This window comes from Stegostoma tigrinum, chromosome 14 (assembly GCF_030684315.1).
Source record: "Stegostoma tigrinum isolate sSteTig4 chromosome 14, sSteTig4.hap1, whole genome shotgun sequence".
In the NCBI taxonomy this organism is placed as follows: Eukaryota; Metazoa; Chordata; class Chondrichthyes; order Orectolobiformes; family Stegostomatidae; genus Stegostoma; species Stegostoma tigrinum.
In genome coordinates this window covers 59,738,824-59,754,816 of record NC_081367.1, presented here as the reverse complement: position 1 = coordinate 59,754,816, position 15,993 = coordinate 59,738,824, and the positions used below count along the sequence as shown (strand labels likewise).

Below are 15,993 nucleotides of genomic sequence, written 5' to 3'. Positions count from 1 at the left end.
GCCCACTTTTACTCACCTAATCTATAAACTCCTGAACACTACGGGCAATTTAGCTTAGCCAATCCACCTAACCTGCACATCTTTGGACTGTGGGAGGAAACCAGATACCCAGAGGAAACCCACGCAGACATGGGGAGAATGTGCAAACTCCACACAGACAGTCGCCTGAGGGTGGAATTGAACCTGGGTCCCTGGCGCTGAGAGGCAGCAGTGCTAACCACTAAGCTACCATGCCGCCCAGGAGTCAGAAGTAACTGTGGAGCAGGAAAAACACAGCAGGCCAGGCAGCATCAGAAGAGCAGGAAAGTTGGAAGAAGGGCCCCGACCTGAAACATCAACTTTCCTGCTCCTCTGATGCTGCTTGGCCTGCACTGTTTTTCCAGCTCCACACAGCGTTATCTTGAAATCTAAAAACTGCCAGGATAATTAAAACTTAAATTAAAACCCAGACATTTAGGGGCAAGGTCAGAAAATCTGGATAAAAGAGGAGGAGGAAGTCTGGAACATTCTATGTCAAAAGGCGGTCAAATTAGAAATCTCAAACAATTTTTGTTAGGAGCAAAGTTACAGAATCAAGGGCAGCTAAACAGACTTAAAATCAGCCACAGCCAAAACTGATGACAGAACAGACTCGAGGCTTGGTTGGCCTGATCCTGGTTCTATGCTGTGATGGTGAATCATAAGGGAATAACTACTAAATGAGTATTCGATTTCCCAAAGCAGAAACACTGAAAAAAAAAGAATGCTAGAAGAAAACCTATATTTTAAAAGGACAGAAACAATGGCTTTAACACAAGGTTAAAAGAAAAATACAAGGGAGGAAGTATGATTAAAGATACACATATCTCTACCTGGTTATTTGTATTTAGGCTAACAAAATATATATTACTTCAAAGATCTGCAGGTTATTACTGTACTTGCCTCGAAGTTCATGGAGATAGGTGGACGAGCCCATTTCTTTTTGTCATTAGTGGGTAGAAGCTCGATCTCAGCACTGATCTGAGATTCCTTCATTCCTGCCATTCGTTTAATCCTGCAGGTATGATTGAACAGGAATTCATGAAAAGTAACCTCCTGCTTTCCAAATCTAAGTCATAACATGGACAAAAAGCATTCTATGATGTAGCTCTTCAGCCATTTGACTAGCAGTACAATACAAAAGAAGAAACTTACAGAATTCCTTAGGTTCTAAAATAAGTCTCAATTCTAGACTGGGAGGGAGTGACAGAACACAAGTAGCAGATCTGTTAGCATGGCATCAGTAGTGGTGAAAATGCCAGGAATTTGATAAAAAGACTATTAAAAACAAAAATCACATGAATGCACATGGACAAGGAACTTCAGCTGGTAAAAATCAATTTTTTTGATAAAACTAATACAGTGAATAGAATTGAACCAATGGATATAGCATGTTTAAATTTTCAGAAATCAGTAAGCGCTGCATATTGATAGTCAATATTCATCATTTCAGTTATCAAAATTAGGGCTCTGGATTCGGTAACAGTAGCATAGATTGAAGATTAATTTATAGAGAAGAGAGCAGAAACAAAAGTCATTTTAGGTCAACATATTGTCAATGAGGCATCACAAGGATCAATGCTACAGCCCTGTTTATTTACAATCTATATCAATGACCTAAATGAGGCAACCAAATGTACTAAAAATAACAGGCAATATAAATTTAGGTAGTAGAGAAAACTGCTGAGCAAATACAAAGAATTTTAGACTGGTTAGGTACATTGGCAGGAATGTAGCAAACAGGATATGACAGAGAGAAACATGAAGTTATCCACTTTAACAGAAAGGCACAATTTTTTTTTCAAAATATGTTCAGAGGGATCCAAACATGTACATGAATCATAAAGTTAACATGCAGGTAAAGGAAGCAGGGAAGTAATTCATATGCTAGCACTTATGGCAAAGGGATTGAAGTACTAGAGTTAAGTCTAACTACAATTGTGCCTATAACCCAAGTTTTGTGTACATATCTTGTTCACTTCACTTAGGAATAGACAATTCTCACAGGAAAGATTCACCACGATGGTTCTTGGGATGAGGAGATGATTCTGCAAAAAGTTGTCAAGGATACTGCCCTTTTTACAAAATGAGTTTAGAAAAATGAGAATCTTTAAAGAAATTCACATTCTTTTGAAAGAGTGCACGTGTAAATGCTGGGATGTTGCTCACAGAAGCAAAAACCTCAGGAGGAAGGTTAGTTTATTAGGGCTGAGAGAAGGAGAAAATTCTTCAAAATGCTATGAACCTTCAGAATTTTATAACCGTTGGGCTGTAAACACTTGGTTGTCGAGGTCATTCAAGGCAGTGATTGACAGGTTTTCGGAAACAAAGAAATAAAAGATATGGGATAGAGGAGGAAAGTGTAGGTATTCTTAATAAACCTGCTTAGTTGTGTTATGGCCGATCTCTGGAGCAGATGCTTGAACCTGGCCTTCTGGTTCAAAGGTAGGGGCATTAGCACTTCACTTGTGGTAGAGGATAAGCAACAATTTCAATGAACGGTGCACCTGTAACTCCTAATGACCTTAACAGAACTGGCTTTGTATATTAGATAATGAAATGTGAGGCTGGATGAACACAACAGACCCAGCAGCATCTCAGGAGCACAAAAGCTGACGTTTCGGGCCTAGACCCTTCATCAGAGAGAGGGATGGGGTGAGGGTTCTGGAATAAATAGGGAGAGAGGGGGAGGCGGACCGAAGATGGAGAGAAAAGAAGATAGATGGAGAGGAGAGTATGGGTGGGGAGGGGATAGGTCAGTCCAGGGAAGACGGACAAGTCAAGGAGGTGGGATGAGGTTAGTAGGTAGGAGATGGAAGTGCAGCTTGGGGTGGGAGGAAGGGATGGGTGAGAGGAAGAAAAGGTTAGAGAGGCAGAGACAGGTTGGACTGGTTTTGGGATGCAGTGGGTGGAGGGAAGAGCTGGGCTGGTTGTGTGGTGCAGTGGGGGGAGGGAACGAACTGGGCTGGTTTTAGGATGCGGTGGGGGAAGGGGAGATTTTGAAGCTGGTGAAGTCCACATTGATACCATTGGGCTGCAGGGTTCCCAAGCGGAATATGAGTTGCTGTTCCTGCAACCTTCGGATGGCATCATTGTGGCACTGCAGGAGGCCCATGACGGACATGCCATCTAAAGAATGGGAGGGGGGAGTGGAAATGATTTGCGACTGGGAGGTGCAGTTGTTTATTGCCAACTGAGCGGAGGTGTTCTGCAAAGCGGTCCCCAAGCCTCCGCTTGGTTTCCCGGAGGCTTGGGGACCGCTTTGCAGAACACCTCCGCTCAGTTGGCAATAAACAACTGCACCTCCCAGTCGCAAACCATTTCCACTCCCCCCTCCTATACTTTAGATGGCATGTCCGTCATGGGCCTCCTGCAGTGCCACCATGATGCCACCCGAGGGTTGCAGGAACAGCAACTCATATTCCGCTTGGGAACCCTGCAGCCCAATGGTATCAATGTGGACTTCACCAGCTTCAAAATCTCCCCTTCCCCCACCGCATCCCAAAACCAGCCCAGTTCGTCCCCTTCCCCCACTGCACCACACAACCAGCCCAGCTCTTCCCCTCCACCCATTGCATCCCAAAACCAGTCCAACCTGTCTCTGCCTCCCTAATCTGTTCTTCCTCTCACCCATCCCTTCCTCCCACCTCAAGCCGCACCTCCATCTCCTACCTACTAACCTCATCCCACCTCCTTGACTTGTCCGTCTTCCCTGGACTGACCTATCCCCTCCCCACCTATACTCTCCTCTCCACCTATCTTCTTTTCTCTCCATCTTCGGTCCGCCTCCCCCTCTCTCCCTATTTGTTCCAGAGCCCTCACCCCATCCCCCTCTCTGATGAAGGGTCTAGGCCCGAAACGTCAGCTTTTGTGCTCCTGAGATGCTGCTGGGTCTGCTGTGTTCATCCAGCCTCACATTTCATTATCTTGGATTCTCCAGCATCTGCAGTTCCCATTATCACTGGCTTTGTATATTAGGCTTGATAGTTTAACTTGTCATTCTAAAAAAGATTAGTGCTCTTAAATACTTCTGGTTACAAAGTGGAGTTGCTATCACTGTATAAACAATAACACTTGCAACTGAATGTTGTTCCTACAACACTGATCCCTTTCCATTTGTAGAAATGACTACAAAGTGTATGACTGCTTCAAACAGTACCACTAATGTGAATTTGTTTAAATCTAAACCTTACCAGTTAAGACGGTTTTTAAACAGGTCAGAAAAACAAAACCAATCCAAGCCAAAGGCTACATGCAGTGCAAAAGTATTGAATGTGAGGACTTCTGCACATTGGGAATACTTCCCCAAGGAACTGTACCAAGAGCTACCTCACATCCACTTGACTCCACTAATTCTGTTAAGAAGTAAAAATGATGAAATATCCATTTTGTCAATCCTGGTTGCCACTACTGATTCAAGAACGCAGTTACAAAATTTTTCCCAAACATTTTAAGAGGTGGACTGGACGATTAAGCGTGTGCATTGATCCCAAGATCCAGAGCTTAAATTCATAATGGAATGAAGCTTTCCCGGCTGCTGACAAGCTAATACTCCATGCAAGAGACCCAGCACAGTGCCCGGTAAACACATATGCACAGTCCACATTTGTTTCCCAATTCAGCTCAATGGGCTTAAGATTCAGAAACCAAAAACTGCAGCACTGGACCACGCGCTGCATGTCTGCTGGGCCTAAATCTAACCCAGTCTGTGACTGATCATGGGCTTATTGTAGATACAGTTGTGTAAACTTGGTATTTTTTCACTGGTTGTGAACAAATGCTATTTTAAAATGGTTCTTGTACAGATAATAATTGTACTGAAAACTATCCAGCAACAAGCCAGTGATTTGGTTGCCATGGGGACAAAAGCCCAGACTGAAATCCAAAAGCAACTGCTAACTTTTACATCTCGGTACAGGGGCAGCTGGTCGTGTTGAATTGAAGGCAGTCAGTCCCAGAGATCTGAAAAGAGGCCATTTCTTGCATTAAGCACCAAACAGAAAGTTAAGAAAGAATTTAGTGTTTGTTTGAAGAGTGGGGTCAGTGGAGATGTAATGAGCCAAGGGCCACCAGAAAGTACCTTGCACTGGAAATCAGTTTGATTATACTCAGGAGAACTGAAGAAGGGGCTTATGCCAGGATATTTACAAGCAAGGCAGTGATTGATAGTCAATATTCATCATTTCAGTTTAATACCAGACACATCCTTGGACTAAAAACTAATCTTAAAATGACTGTTGTGATTGCGCAGTACCAGGAGCACATGAGGTGCAGGCACACGAAGTATCTCCTCAGAATTATTTTAATCAAGCAGCACTGAAACTTGGTGAGCTGTCAAGGAATTTGAAACTCCTATTTTATTCTCACTTGCATTATAACTGTTAATATTGAGAGATGAAAAGTTGCTTATGCTATCCAGCTTGAAATTAAACAATGACAGACACCAGATTTTGAAGGAAAAGTACAATAGCCTTTGAGCATAAAAACAAAAAAAAAACACTGACTGGTAACCGGAAGGAAACTGGGGCCTCCCCATTATGTCTCAGTCTCAGAAACTGACCTTGTTGTAACACCAGGAAGAGGAGAGCCTGTTGCATCGCTGGGAGGAATTGGGACGTAATCAGAAGGCAATGTATTGGGTGAGTGCGATATGTAGCCTAAATGCTAAAAGTGATTTTCAAATGCGTCAGTAAGTTTATCGTGAAAACACACTTTCTGTGGTTCAGAGTACTTGTTGCCAACTAAGAGTGTTTAGTTTGTACAACACATCTTAAATCATGAAATCATGTGAATCTGTGCAGATATTCATATTGCTTTTTAAAAAGTTTTTGTTCACAACAAGGATTTTAATGTTGGTTTACAATTCAACATTTTCTTAAACTCCTGATGAGCTATTTTCTAACTGCTTCAATACACAACAATACAAGGAACAATGAGAAAATCTAAATGCACTTTAAAAGGTCACTTACTTCCAAACAATTGCATTTTCACTGGCCTTGTACTTGGCTTTCCCTTTCATGCAGATGACCTGCACTCCACTGGTATTGAGTGGGGTTGGAATACGCACCTGCAGGATAGAGCAGAACTCGTCAGCAATAATAAATTCAGTAAATGGACAGGATTAAGAAAAATTATCACATACTCCTAGTCACTGGCTGGAATCACGTTTACTGCTATTCATCAGATGATTAAACTCTATGTCAACCTAATCTGCTCTAATTCAAAACTCACGTGTGGCTTTTTACTTGTCCTTTTGCCTTCTACCATCAATTCTCATATTCTAATTTCTCTTGCTTTCACTTGGCTATGGACTCTGCCTTTTGTTCTGCTCCCAATGTTTCCTGCCAATGCAGTGGCTTTTCTGAATGTGAGTTTGCTCGATGAGCTGGAAGGTTAGTTTTCAGACATTTCGTCACCATTCTAGGTAACATCATCAGTGAACCTCCGACGAAGCGCTGGTGTTATGTCCCGCTTTCTATTTATCTGGTTAGGTTTCCTTGGGTTGGTGATGTAATTTCCTGTTCTTTTCCTCAGGGGATGGTAGATTGGCTCCAAGTCAACGTGTTTGTTGATGGAGTTCCGGTTGGAATGTCATGCTTCTAGGAATTCTCGTGCATGTCTCTTTTTGGCTTGTCCATGCACGAGAATTCCTAGAAGCATGGCATTCCAACCGGAACTCCATTAACAAACACATTGACTTGGAGCCAATCTACCATCCCCTGAGAAAAAGAACAGGAAATTACATCACCAACCCAAGGAAACCTAAACAGATAAATAGAAAGCGGGACATAACACCAGCGCTTCGTCGGAGGCTCACTAATGATGTTACCTAGAATGGTGACGAAACGTCTGAAAACTAACCTTCCAGCTCAGCGAGCAAACTCATATCCAGAACCTCAACCTGAGCTACAAATCTTCTCAAAACTCGCTAGCAGTGGCTTTTTCCCAGATTTGATAGAAGTCAATCTATAATTCTTCTGCCCATCTTTAAACCAATGCTGCCTGACTTAAACATTTCTAGCTAATACAGGCATGGATCACTCGTATCCATATTGTACATGGCCAGCAGTAATTTGTCATGACACCTAAATTTGATATAAAAATTATAAAGCAAAATTGTGACTTAGAAAAGAACAAGAACAAATACTGAAAATGTTAGAGATATTGGGCTAGTCAATACCTGTAAATTCATTGACATTTTTGGAGTTACATTCAGCAAAACATCTTCATTTCTGCTGAATGTGATAAATTTGATTTCTCAGCCTGCTTTTTCTCTTTACAGAATCTGACTGATATATTAATTTTGAGCTTTTAAAAACTGTCTTCTTGCAATGCTTTTCTGGTGGATAGACCTTTGAAGAGACATGGGAAGAAAACTGTCACTGCTGACTGACCTCAGGAACCAGACATTTTGTACTGCAGCAGTTGTTAAATCTGAAAAAATAAAAAAACCAAGAGCCAAGTACAAACAAGAAAGTATAGGGAAAGGCCAAGGCAAATAAAGCAGATCACAAAAGCTGAGGGAGAATTACATCTGAACCCAAAGTCAAGCTTGGTCTTAAACGTGGGGAAGGTGCTGACAGGACCAGTTGCTTTAGAGTTCTAACACAAAGAAAGAAATTGTGGAAGTAGGCTATTCAACCCAGCAAGTCCACATTGACCTATGAAGGGGAGCCGACCCGGAACAACCCTCCTCCTCAGTCTTTATCCCTGTAGCTCCGAATTTGCTTTGGCTAATCCACCTAGCATGCACATTCCAGGACATTACAGGCAATTTAGCATAGCCAATTCACGTAACTCACACATCTTTGGACTGAGGGAGGAAACAAGAGCACGCACAGAAAACCCACGCAGACACTGTGAGCTCATGCAAAATCCGCACAGGCAGTCGTCAGAGGGTGGAATAAAATCCAGACCCTTGGAGCTGGGAAGCAGCAGTGGTAGCCACTGAGTCACCATGCCACCCTATGGCAGTTAAGATGAGATGACAGTATAATCATTTGATTTCAGAGAATTCAACCAGTTTAATCAATCTACTTGCTATCTTGCTGCAGCTTCAATCAAATTCTACAGTCAGTCTCCTCCTCTAGCCCAACAACTCTCCAAGATCCATGCTCTTCTGATTGTGGCGTGCAGCACAATTGCGATTACACCTCTGCCAGCAGCAATGCATTCAACCAATTTGATTGAAAGCTCCAGAACACACTTCGTAAGAGGCTGGGAGAGGAAGGGAGGAATTTAAGTTGCTTCTTAAAATCAATCTCTGATCAAATTCATAAAATCAAATGTTGGACATTAGCAAACAGGATGAGCTTTTACGATAATCAACAATAATGCCATGGTCAGTATCATTGAGATAGCTGCCAAATCCAGATTTACCAGCTGCCTGTGTTAGGATTCGAATGCATGCCTCCAGAGCATTACGCTTGGCCTCCGGATTACTGGTCGAGTAGCATTACTACAATGCCATCTCCCACTCACTCCAGACCATGACCATCTACGATCATATTCCCACCTTCAGCCTAGGCATCAGTTGGTCTCTTCACCTGCCATCTTCAGAGTTGCTGTTTTGTTCCAAGCACTCTGCCTAGCCTTACAATGTCAAAGGTAGGATGAAACGTGGTTCAATTCAGTTTTGCACTGACAAATGACAAGGTGAAATGTCCAAATAAATTAGAACCATTAACTCTACATGTCATCCTCCTATCTGGAAATATTAAGCCTCCACCAGATCAGATTTGAAGTCAGCAGCTCGTTGTGAATAACAATAATTCAGTTTCATTTTCCAACTCTGTAGTTAGGAATTGACACATAAGAGAAAAAAAGAAAGTGTGTTATAGAATTGCATGACTCAGAGCACAGAAACCGGTCATTTACCCGTGAATGGTCTACGCGCTCCTACATATTTTTCACAGGCCTCCTTTTACAACACTCATTGCACCTCAAAACACTTACTCTTTTGCCCTTTCTATGGTCATATAATTTCCTGAAAAATGTATCTATGTGAGCTCCCTCAACTCTGTGATATTGAACTGGTATTCTCACCAGTCTGGGTAAAAAAGGTTTTTCAATGCAGAACCCTGAATAAAAATTTCACTCAAACAACTAGACATAGAAGCAAATTCTCATTAAATAATAATTGAACTCAAAAGAGGGGTAGATTTTCTCTGCTCAAAGTTGTTGTTAAATCTTTGCCCAGTATGTCATTTGTGAATGCAGCACACAAGGGCCTGCACAAGATTAACTTTAGAAAAACTTGCACACAGTTCTCCTGATTTCAGTACAGCCGAATACACTTACAGCAAATGAAGTACCTTCGAAGTGCTGACACTTTGGTAATTTTTGTTTAGAATCCCTGCAGTGTGGAAGCAGGCCCTTCGGCCTGACATGTCCACACCGACCCATACCCCATAACCTACCTAATCTACACATCCTTGGACAATATGGGCAATTGTGCATGGCCAATCCATTTAGCTTGCACACGTGTGCAAACTCCACACAGTCACCTGAAGTTGGAATCAAACCAGGGTCTCTGGCACTGAGGCTGCAGTGCTAACCACTGTGCCATGTGAAAAATAATGCGAAAAATATAGCAACCAACGATGACAAACACTCTCAACAATGTAAAAAAGACCAGTTATTCCATTTTTGACAGGATATGTTGGCTAACTTCCCTGTTCTATGAAATAATACTGTTAAATCTTTTAAATACCAACAGGAGGCAGACTCGGTCATAGTTTAAGACTTTGTTGAAGAGATATTAGTGAGCACAGCACTCCATCAATCTTGCGCACAACTATAACAAGGTACAACAGCTGGAGTTTAAATGGAAGGACAGCATAACTATGTCACAAAATAAAATTATATTAGGTTGTTACTGCATTAAGTTGAGGAAGTGCTTTTAAATAAATATTGTATAATACACTATGCAGAGTGCAGGCGGGCATGCCAGGAACAGCACCAGACATACCTGAAGAGGAAGTATCAACCTGGTAAAGCTAGCAAACAGGACTACTTGTTAGAGAGTACAAGCAGCAAGTGATAGACAGAGCTAAATGATCCCACAACCAATGGATCAGATCTAAACTCTGCAGTCCTGTCACATCCAGTCACGAACGGTGATGGGCAGTTAAACAACTCTCTGGTGGAGGAGGTTCAACAAATATCCCTGTCCTCAACGATGGAAGAGCCCAGCACATCAGTGCAAAAGTTAAGGTTCGAAGCTTTTGCAGCGATCTTCAGCCAGAAGTGACGAATGGATGATCCAACTTGGCCCCCTCCAATCGTCCCCAGCATTACAGATACCAGTCTTCAGCCAGTTCAGTTCACTCCACATGGTATCAAGAAACGGTTGGAGATACTGGATATGCAAAGGCTACGGAACCTAACTACATTCCAACAATAGTACTGAAGACGTACTCCAGAACTTGCTGCTCCCCCAGCCAAGCTATTCCGATACAATTACAATGCTGGTATCTACCCGACAATATGAAAAATTACCCAAGTATTTCCTGTACATAAAAAGCAAGAGAAATCCAACCCGACCAACTACTGCACCGACAGTCTACTCGTGATGAATAGTAAAGTGATGGAAGAAGTCATCAACAGTGCTTTCCAGCAGCACCTGCTCGATGATGCCCAGCTCGGGTTCTGCCAAGGTCACAAGTCCAGAACTGACTACAGCCTTGGTCCAAACATGGACAAAAGATCTGAATTCCAGAGGTGAGGTGAGCGTGACAGCCCTCAACTTCAAGGCTACATTCAACTGAGTGTGGAATAAAGGATCGCTAACTGGAATCAATGGGCACTGGGAACAAACTCTTTGGCAACTGGAGTCATATCTGACACATAGGAAAATGGCCATGGCTGTTGGAAGTCAGTCATCTCTGCAGGAATTCGTCAGGGTAGCGTCCTAGACTGAAACATCTTTAGCTGTTTCAATGATCTTCTCCATCATAAGGTCAGAAGGGGCTTGTTTGCTGATGATTGCACAATGTTCAGCACCATTTGCATCTCAAAGCAGTTCACGTTGAAATGCAACAAGATCTGGACAATATCCAGGCTTGGGATGACAAGAGGATGTAATATTTGTGCCACACAGATGCCAGACTATGAACAGCACCAATAAGAGAATCTAACCCACTGTCCCTTGGCGTTCAACAGTGTTACTATCACTGAATCCCTCACTATCAACATCCTGGGTATTATCATTGATCAGAAACTGAAGTGGACTCACTACAAACACAGTGGCTACAAGAGGTGGTCAGACGCTAGGAATATTGCAACAATTAACTCACCTAATTCAAAGCCTGTATACCATTTACAAAGCACAAGTCAGGAGTATAATGAAATATGCCCCACTTGCCTGGACGAGGGCAGCCCCAACAACACAAGAAGCTGGACACCATCCAGGACAAAAACAGCAACTTAATTGGCACTAAATCACAAGCATCCACTCCATCCACCACCGTTGCTCAGGAGCAGCAATGTGTAGTATCTACAAAAAGTCGCACTGCAGAAATTCACCTCAGACAGGACCTTCCAAACCTATGAACACTTCCATCTAGAAGGACAATGACAGCAGATACATGGAAACACCACCATCCTGACTTGGGAAGAGATCGCCATTCCTTCACTGTCGCTAGGTCAAAATCCTGAAATTCCCTCCCTAAAGACATTTTGGGTCAACCCACGGCAGGTGGTCTGCAGACTATCAAGAAGGCAGCTCACCACCACCTTCTCAAGGGCAACTAGAGATGGGGAATAAATGCTGGCTAACCAGCAATGCACATGTCCCACAAATAAGTTTAAAAAAAATTGGTGTTTTTTGCAGAGGCAATACTAGCAAATGAATGAAGAAATAGGCAGCAAAAGACTAGGGTCAGAAGTATTACACAGGTCACACATTTAAACTGGTTAATAAAATTCTGCCCTATAGGTCAAGTCAATGCCAGTATAAGACTGCAGCTTGTATTTCTAAAGTTATTCGGTAACTAGCTAAAAAAATTAGAAAGCTGTTGGTTTGTTGGAGAATCATACTGATCTGTACAGGGACCAGATCATAACATGGAGGGTTGGGGGAGGGTGAGGGGGTTGTAATCAATTTACGACGCAGAAACAACCTGCATTAGCCCTCATGATAGAACTCAACAGTTTCAAAAATCCTTTCCAACCATTCCACTAACCAAATTAGAGGGTGTACTATTTCCAATTTCAGCTTTAGAGCTTTGTTTCCTGCCATTCCAAGTCCTGGTCTTGGGTCATTGGTTATATTGAAGTGATATTTCAGGTCCCCATTCATATGGCATGTTATTTTCATAACAGGTCAGGGAAAAGGCAAGATGGACAGACAGACAAGGAGGATGCAGATTGAAAAGCAACAGCAACCAAATGTTCAACTTTCCAGTGGTACCACTTCTTCCCTCAGCCACCAATCAAGATATCACAACGTAGTAAACCTAGTGCTATATCTGAGCCACAGGCAATGGAAAAAAAAACCAAAGGGGCAATCTTTAGATTTTGAAGAACCAAGCAATGGATTAGAAAAAACAGATGAGGCAAAAATTTCGAATTTCAGAAATCTGCTTTTTAGGAAAATATGAACATGCAACAGTTGTTAAATTGTACATTAATTAGGGCAAAAACCAAAAAATCAAAAACAAAAACAGAAATCTTTTTGACCCAAAACATTAACTCTGATTTCTCTCCAAAGATGCTACTAGACCTACTGAGCCTTTCCAGCAATTTCTATTTTTGTCACTGACATTAATCATGGTTACTAGTATGCCAGTGGGTGAATATTAACTCTAGATTAATCTATACTGTTTTAAAAAGGAACACAAACTGTCGTAGCTGATAGCTAAGAATTAAGAATTGTGCATTTATGTGCCTATGCAAATAAAAGCTTAACTGCATGCATTAAGATCAGGCTCCAGTTCTATCCTTCACTGCCAATCATCAGATTGTGGAATAATAGGTTAGTCAGTACATAGAAACAGAATAGAAGGACTGAAGTTTTAAGTGGAGGTCCTCGATTAGGATTAATACTCAAAATACGAACCTTGACATGAACATCTGTTAGCAGGCCTGCTGGTGTATTCAACATTTTTGCTTTTTTAGGCTAGAAATACTCAAGGGGCTCAGGAACCTCAATTTCTGCCAGTTGTATATTTAATCAAAAGCACACCTGAATGTCATGCAAACTGAACATCCAACTGGCAGATTCGAAACAAAGCTCAGCATTGTAAAAGTTGGCAAGAGTCACATCATCTGTTTCCAAGAAACAGCAGTATAAATAAACTCTGTCTGTAATGGGAGCTCTCAAGGAAAGTGAAATTGAATTAGCAGGTCACAGCAGGATCTGATTTTTACGCAAAACGATTTCATCTACAAAATAAAATTATTTCAGATTTGTCCAGGTAGCCTACTGTTTCTCCCAATCATTGACCAAAAACAACAGAAAGGGCTGGAGATTCTCAGGTCTGGCAGCAACTGTGGAGAAAAGTAGTCAATTTTTCAGGTCTGTGACCCATCCTCAAACTGGAATAATTTAGAAGCGTAATAGATTCTGAAAGAGGTCTTATTATGAAGTCCGCTTTTTATTGGTCAGTTCTACAGCTTACTTCACTGGACTCCAATCAAGTTGCTAAGGTGTTTTTTTTTCCTTCTCTTTGGTACTGCCTCAATGGCACAGCTAGACAGGGAGTAAACTGGACCTCATTAAACAGAAATGTTCCAGGTATATTCTCTAACCCACTCAGCTAAGTGTAACAACCCCTCAACACCATCACTATGATTCATGAGACTGATCAACAGAACCAAACAGGTCAGTGAACAGCCGTGTATGTTGGACAGGAACACTATTAGACAACTTTATTACAACTCCCGGCAATCAGACAGCCCGCTAAAAATTACTGCACAGATCAGAAATGACCACTGGGATGATGCAGAGAGGTCTATGCCCAATTAATATATTCATGCCTTCATAGCAGGAAACAATGATGGCGAGGGGGAGCAGTTGGCTAATGAAAATGGAGCAAAAAATCTTATTTAGTGAGGTGAGCATGCCATTCACACTGTAAAATTAGGCACACATACACAAGTAATGAGCGCACTGCAGAAAATCTCCGAACAAAATTAAGAGAACTAAGCAGAGATTCAATGTAAACAGTGTAATCAGATGCAATCTGCATAACTTGCATTTAGCTTAAATAGCAACATGTTTAAGGTTCCTAGTTACTGCATTCAATTGAAGTTAATCATCATCATTATAGAAGTCATTCCACATGTCTTGCATACGCTGCTCAACTGTATAAATTTCCCCACTGTCAGCTTTGACTTTTCATGCTGTTGGATTTAATGCCTGCATCAGCTTGTCCTCACCAATGCTTAACAAACTTGTTTCAGTGGTTATATGAATATAAAAGTGGTACGGTTAAATTGTGATCACCAGACTATCAAGGAAATGAAATTCAGTCATGGATGATGGAATCACCTAGAACTACAGAAGGCCATTCAGCCCATTATTCTTGTGCCAGATCTTTCAGAGTAGTATCCAATTAGTTTCATTGCCATACTTCCCAAAGTTTTGTAATTTTTAATTTCCATTACGTATCTATCAATTTTCTTTGAAAGTTAGCAGATCTATTAACTTCTTTTGAATAACTGGCAGGAAGGTTATTTCTAGAATTATAGAGTAGTTACAGCATGGGAGACAGAGTCTTTTAGTGAGGTCATTTATGTGCAGTTCCTCTCAAGGAGCAATTCACCTAGTGCCACTCCTTTGCTCTCTCTTGACTCTCTGCCAAACTTTCCTTTTCAGATAATTTGAGGCCACAGTAACTTGCTGCACAAATAAAATTCTCAGCTACCTTGTTCCCTCCACCGATCTCTTGACCATCCTCAGAGATAATGGGAACTGCAGATGCTAGAGAATCCAAGATAACAAAGTGTGTAGCTGGATGAACACAGCAGGCCAAGCAGCATCTTGTGCTCCCGAGATGCTGCTTGGCCTGCTGTGTTCATCCAGCTACACACTTTGTTATCTTGACCATCCTCAGCTCTTTTACCTTTGTCGCCTGGTTACCGACCCTTCTGCCTCAGAAGTTTTCTCCTTATTTGTTTAAGCAAAACCCCTTAACTCAGAGGAGCTTTTAAATCTTCCCCTAATCTTTTTGCCCCTTGGAAAACGATCCCAACTTCTCCAGAGCCCTTCATAACAAGGCCTTGTACCATTCTAGGTTTTTTTTTAATTCATATGATGAGGGCATTGCAGGGTAGGCAGCATTCATCGCCCATCCCTAATTGCCCAGAGGACAGTTAGGAGTCAACCACACTGTTGTGGGTTTGGAGTCACATGTAGGCCAGATCAGGTAAGGATACCAGTTTCCTTTCCTAAAGGACATTAGTGAACCAGATGGGATTTTCCCCCAATCAACAATTGATTCATCATTAGACTTAATTCCAGATATTTACTGAATTCAATTTCCACCATCTGCCATGGCAGGATTCAAACCTGCGTCTCCAGAATATCCCCCACCGCATCCCAAAACCAGCCCAGTTCGTCCCCTCCCCCCCCCGCACCACACAACCAGCCCAGCTCTTCCCCTCCACCCACTGCATCCCAAAACCAACCCAGCCTGTCCCCGCCTCCCTAACCTGTTCTTTCTCTCACCCATCCCTTCCTCCCACCCCAAGCCGCACCTCCGTCTCCTACCTACTAACCTCATCCCACCTCCTTGACCTGTCCGTCTTCCCTGGACTGACCTATCCCCTCCCTACCTATACTCTCCTCTCCATCTTCGGTCCGCCTCCCCCCTCCCCCTATTTATTCCAGAACCCTCGCCCCATCCCCCTCTCTGATGAAGGGTCCAGGCCCGAAACGTCAGCTTTTGTGCTCCTGAGATGCTGCTGGGCCTGCTGTGTTCATCCAGCCTCACATTTTATTATCTCCAGAATATCATCTGGGTCTCTGGA

General features: G+C 42.3%; 1 protein-coding gene across 2 annotated transcripts in view; it reads right to left on the bottom strand.

Moving 5' to 3' along the window:
* The window catches only part of LOC125457604 (AP-2 complex subunit mu), a 74,126-nt gene that overhangs the window by 1,678 nt on the left and 56,455 nt on the right, over nt 1–15,993 (bottom strand). For both annotated transcript variants that reach the window (XM_059651196.1, XM_048542050.2), the window contains exons 9-10: nt 5,988–6,085; nt 922–1,033 (exon numbers count right to left, since the gene is read on the bottom strand). In XM_059651196.1, the coding sequence (XP_059507179.1) occupies nt 922–1,033; nt 5,988–6,085 (210 nt within the window). The remainder of the gene's footprint in view (nt 1–921; nt 1,034–5,987; nt 6,086–15,993) is intronic.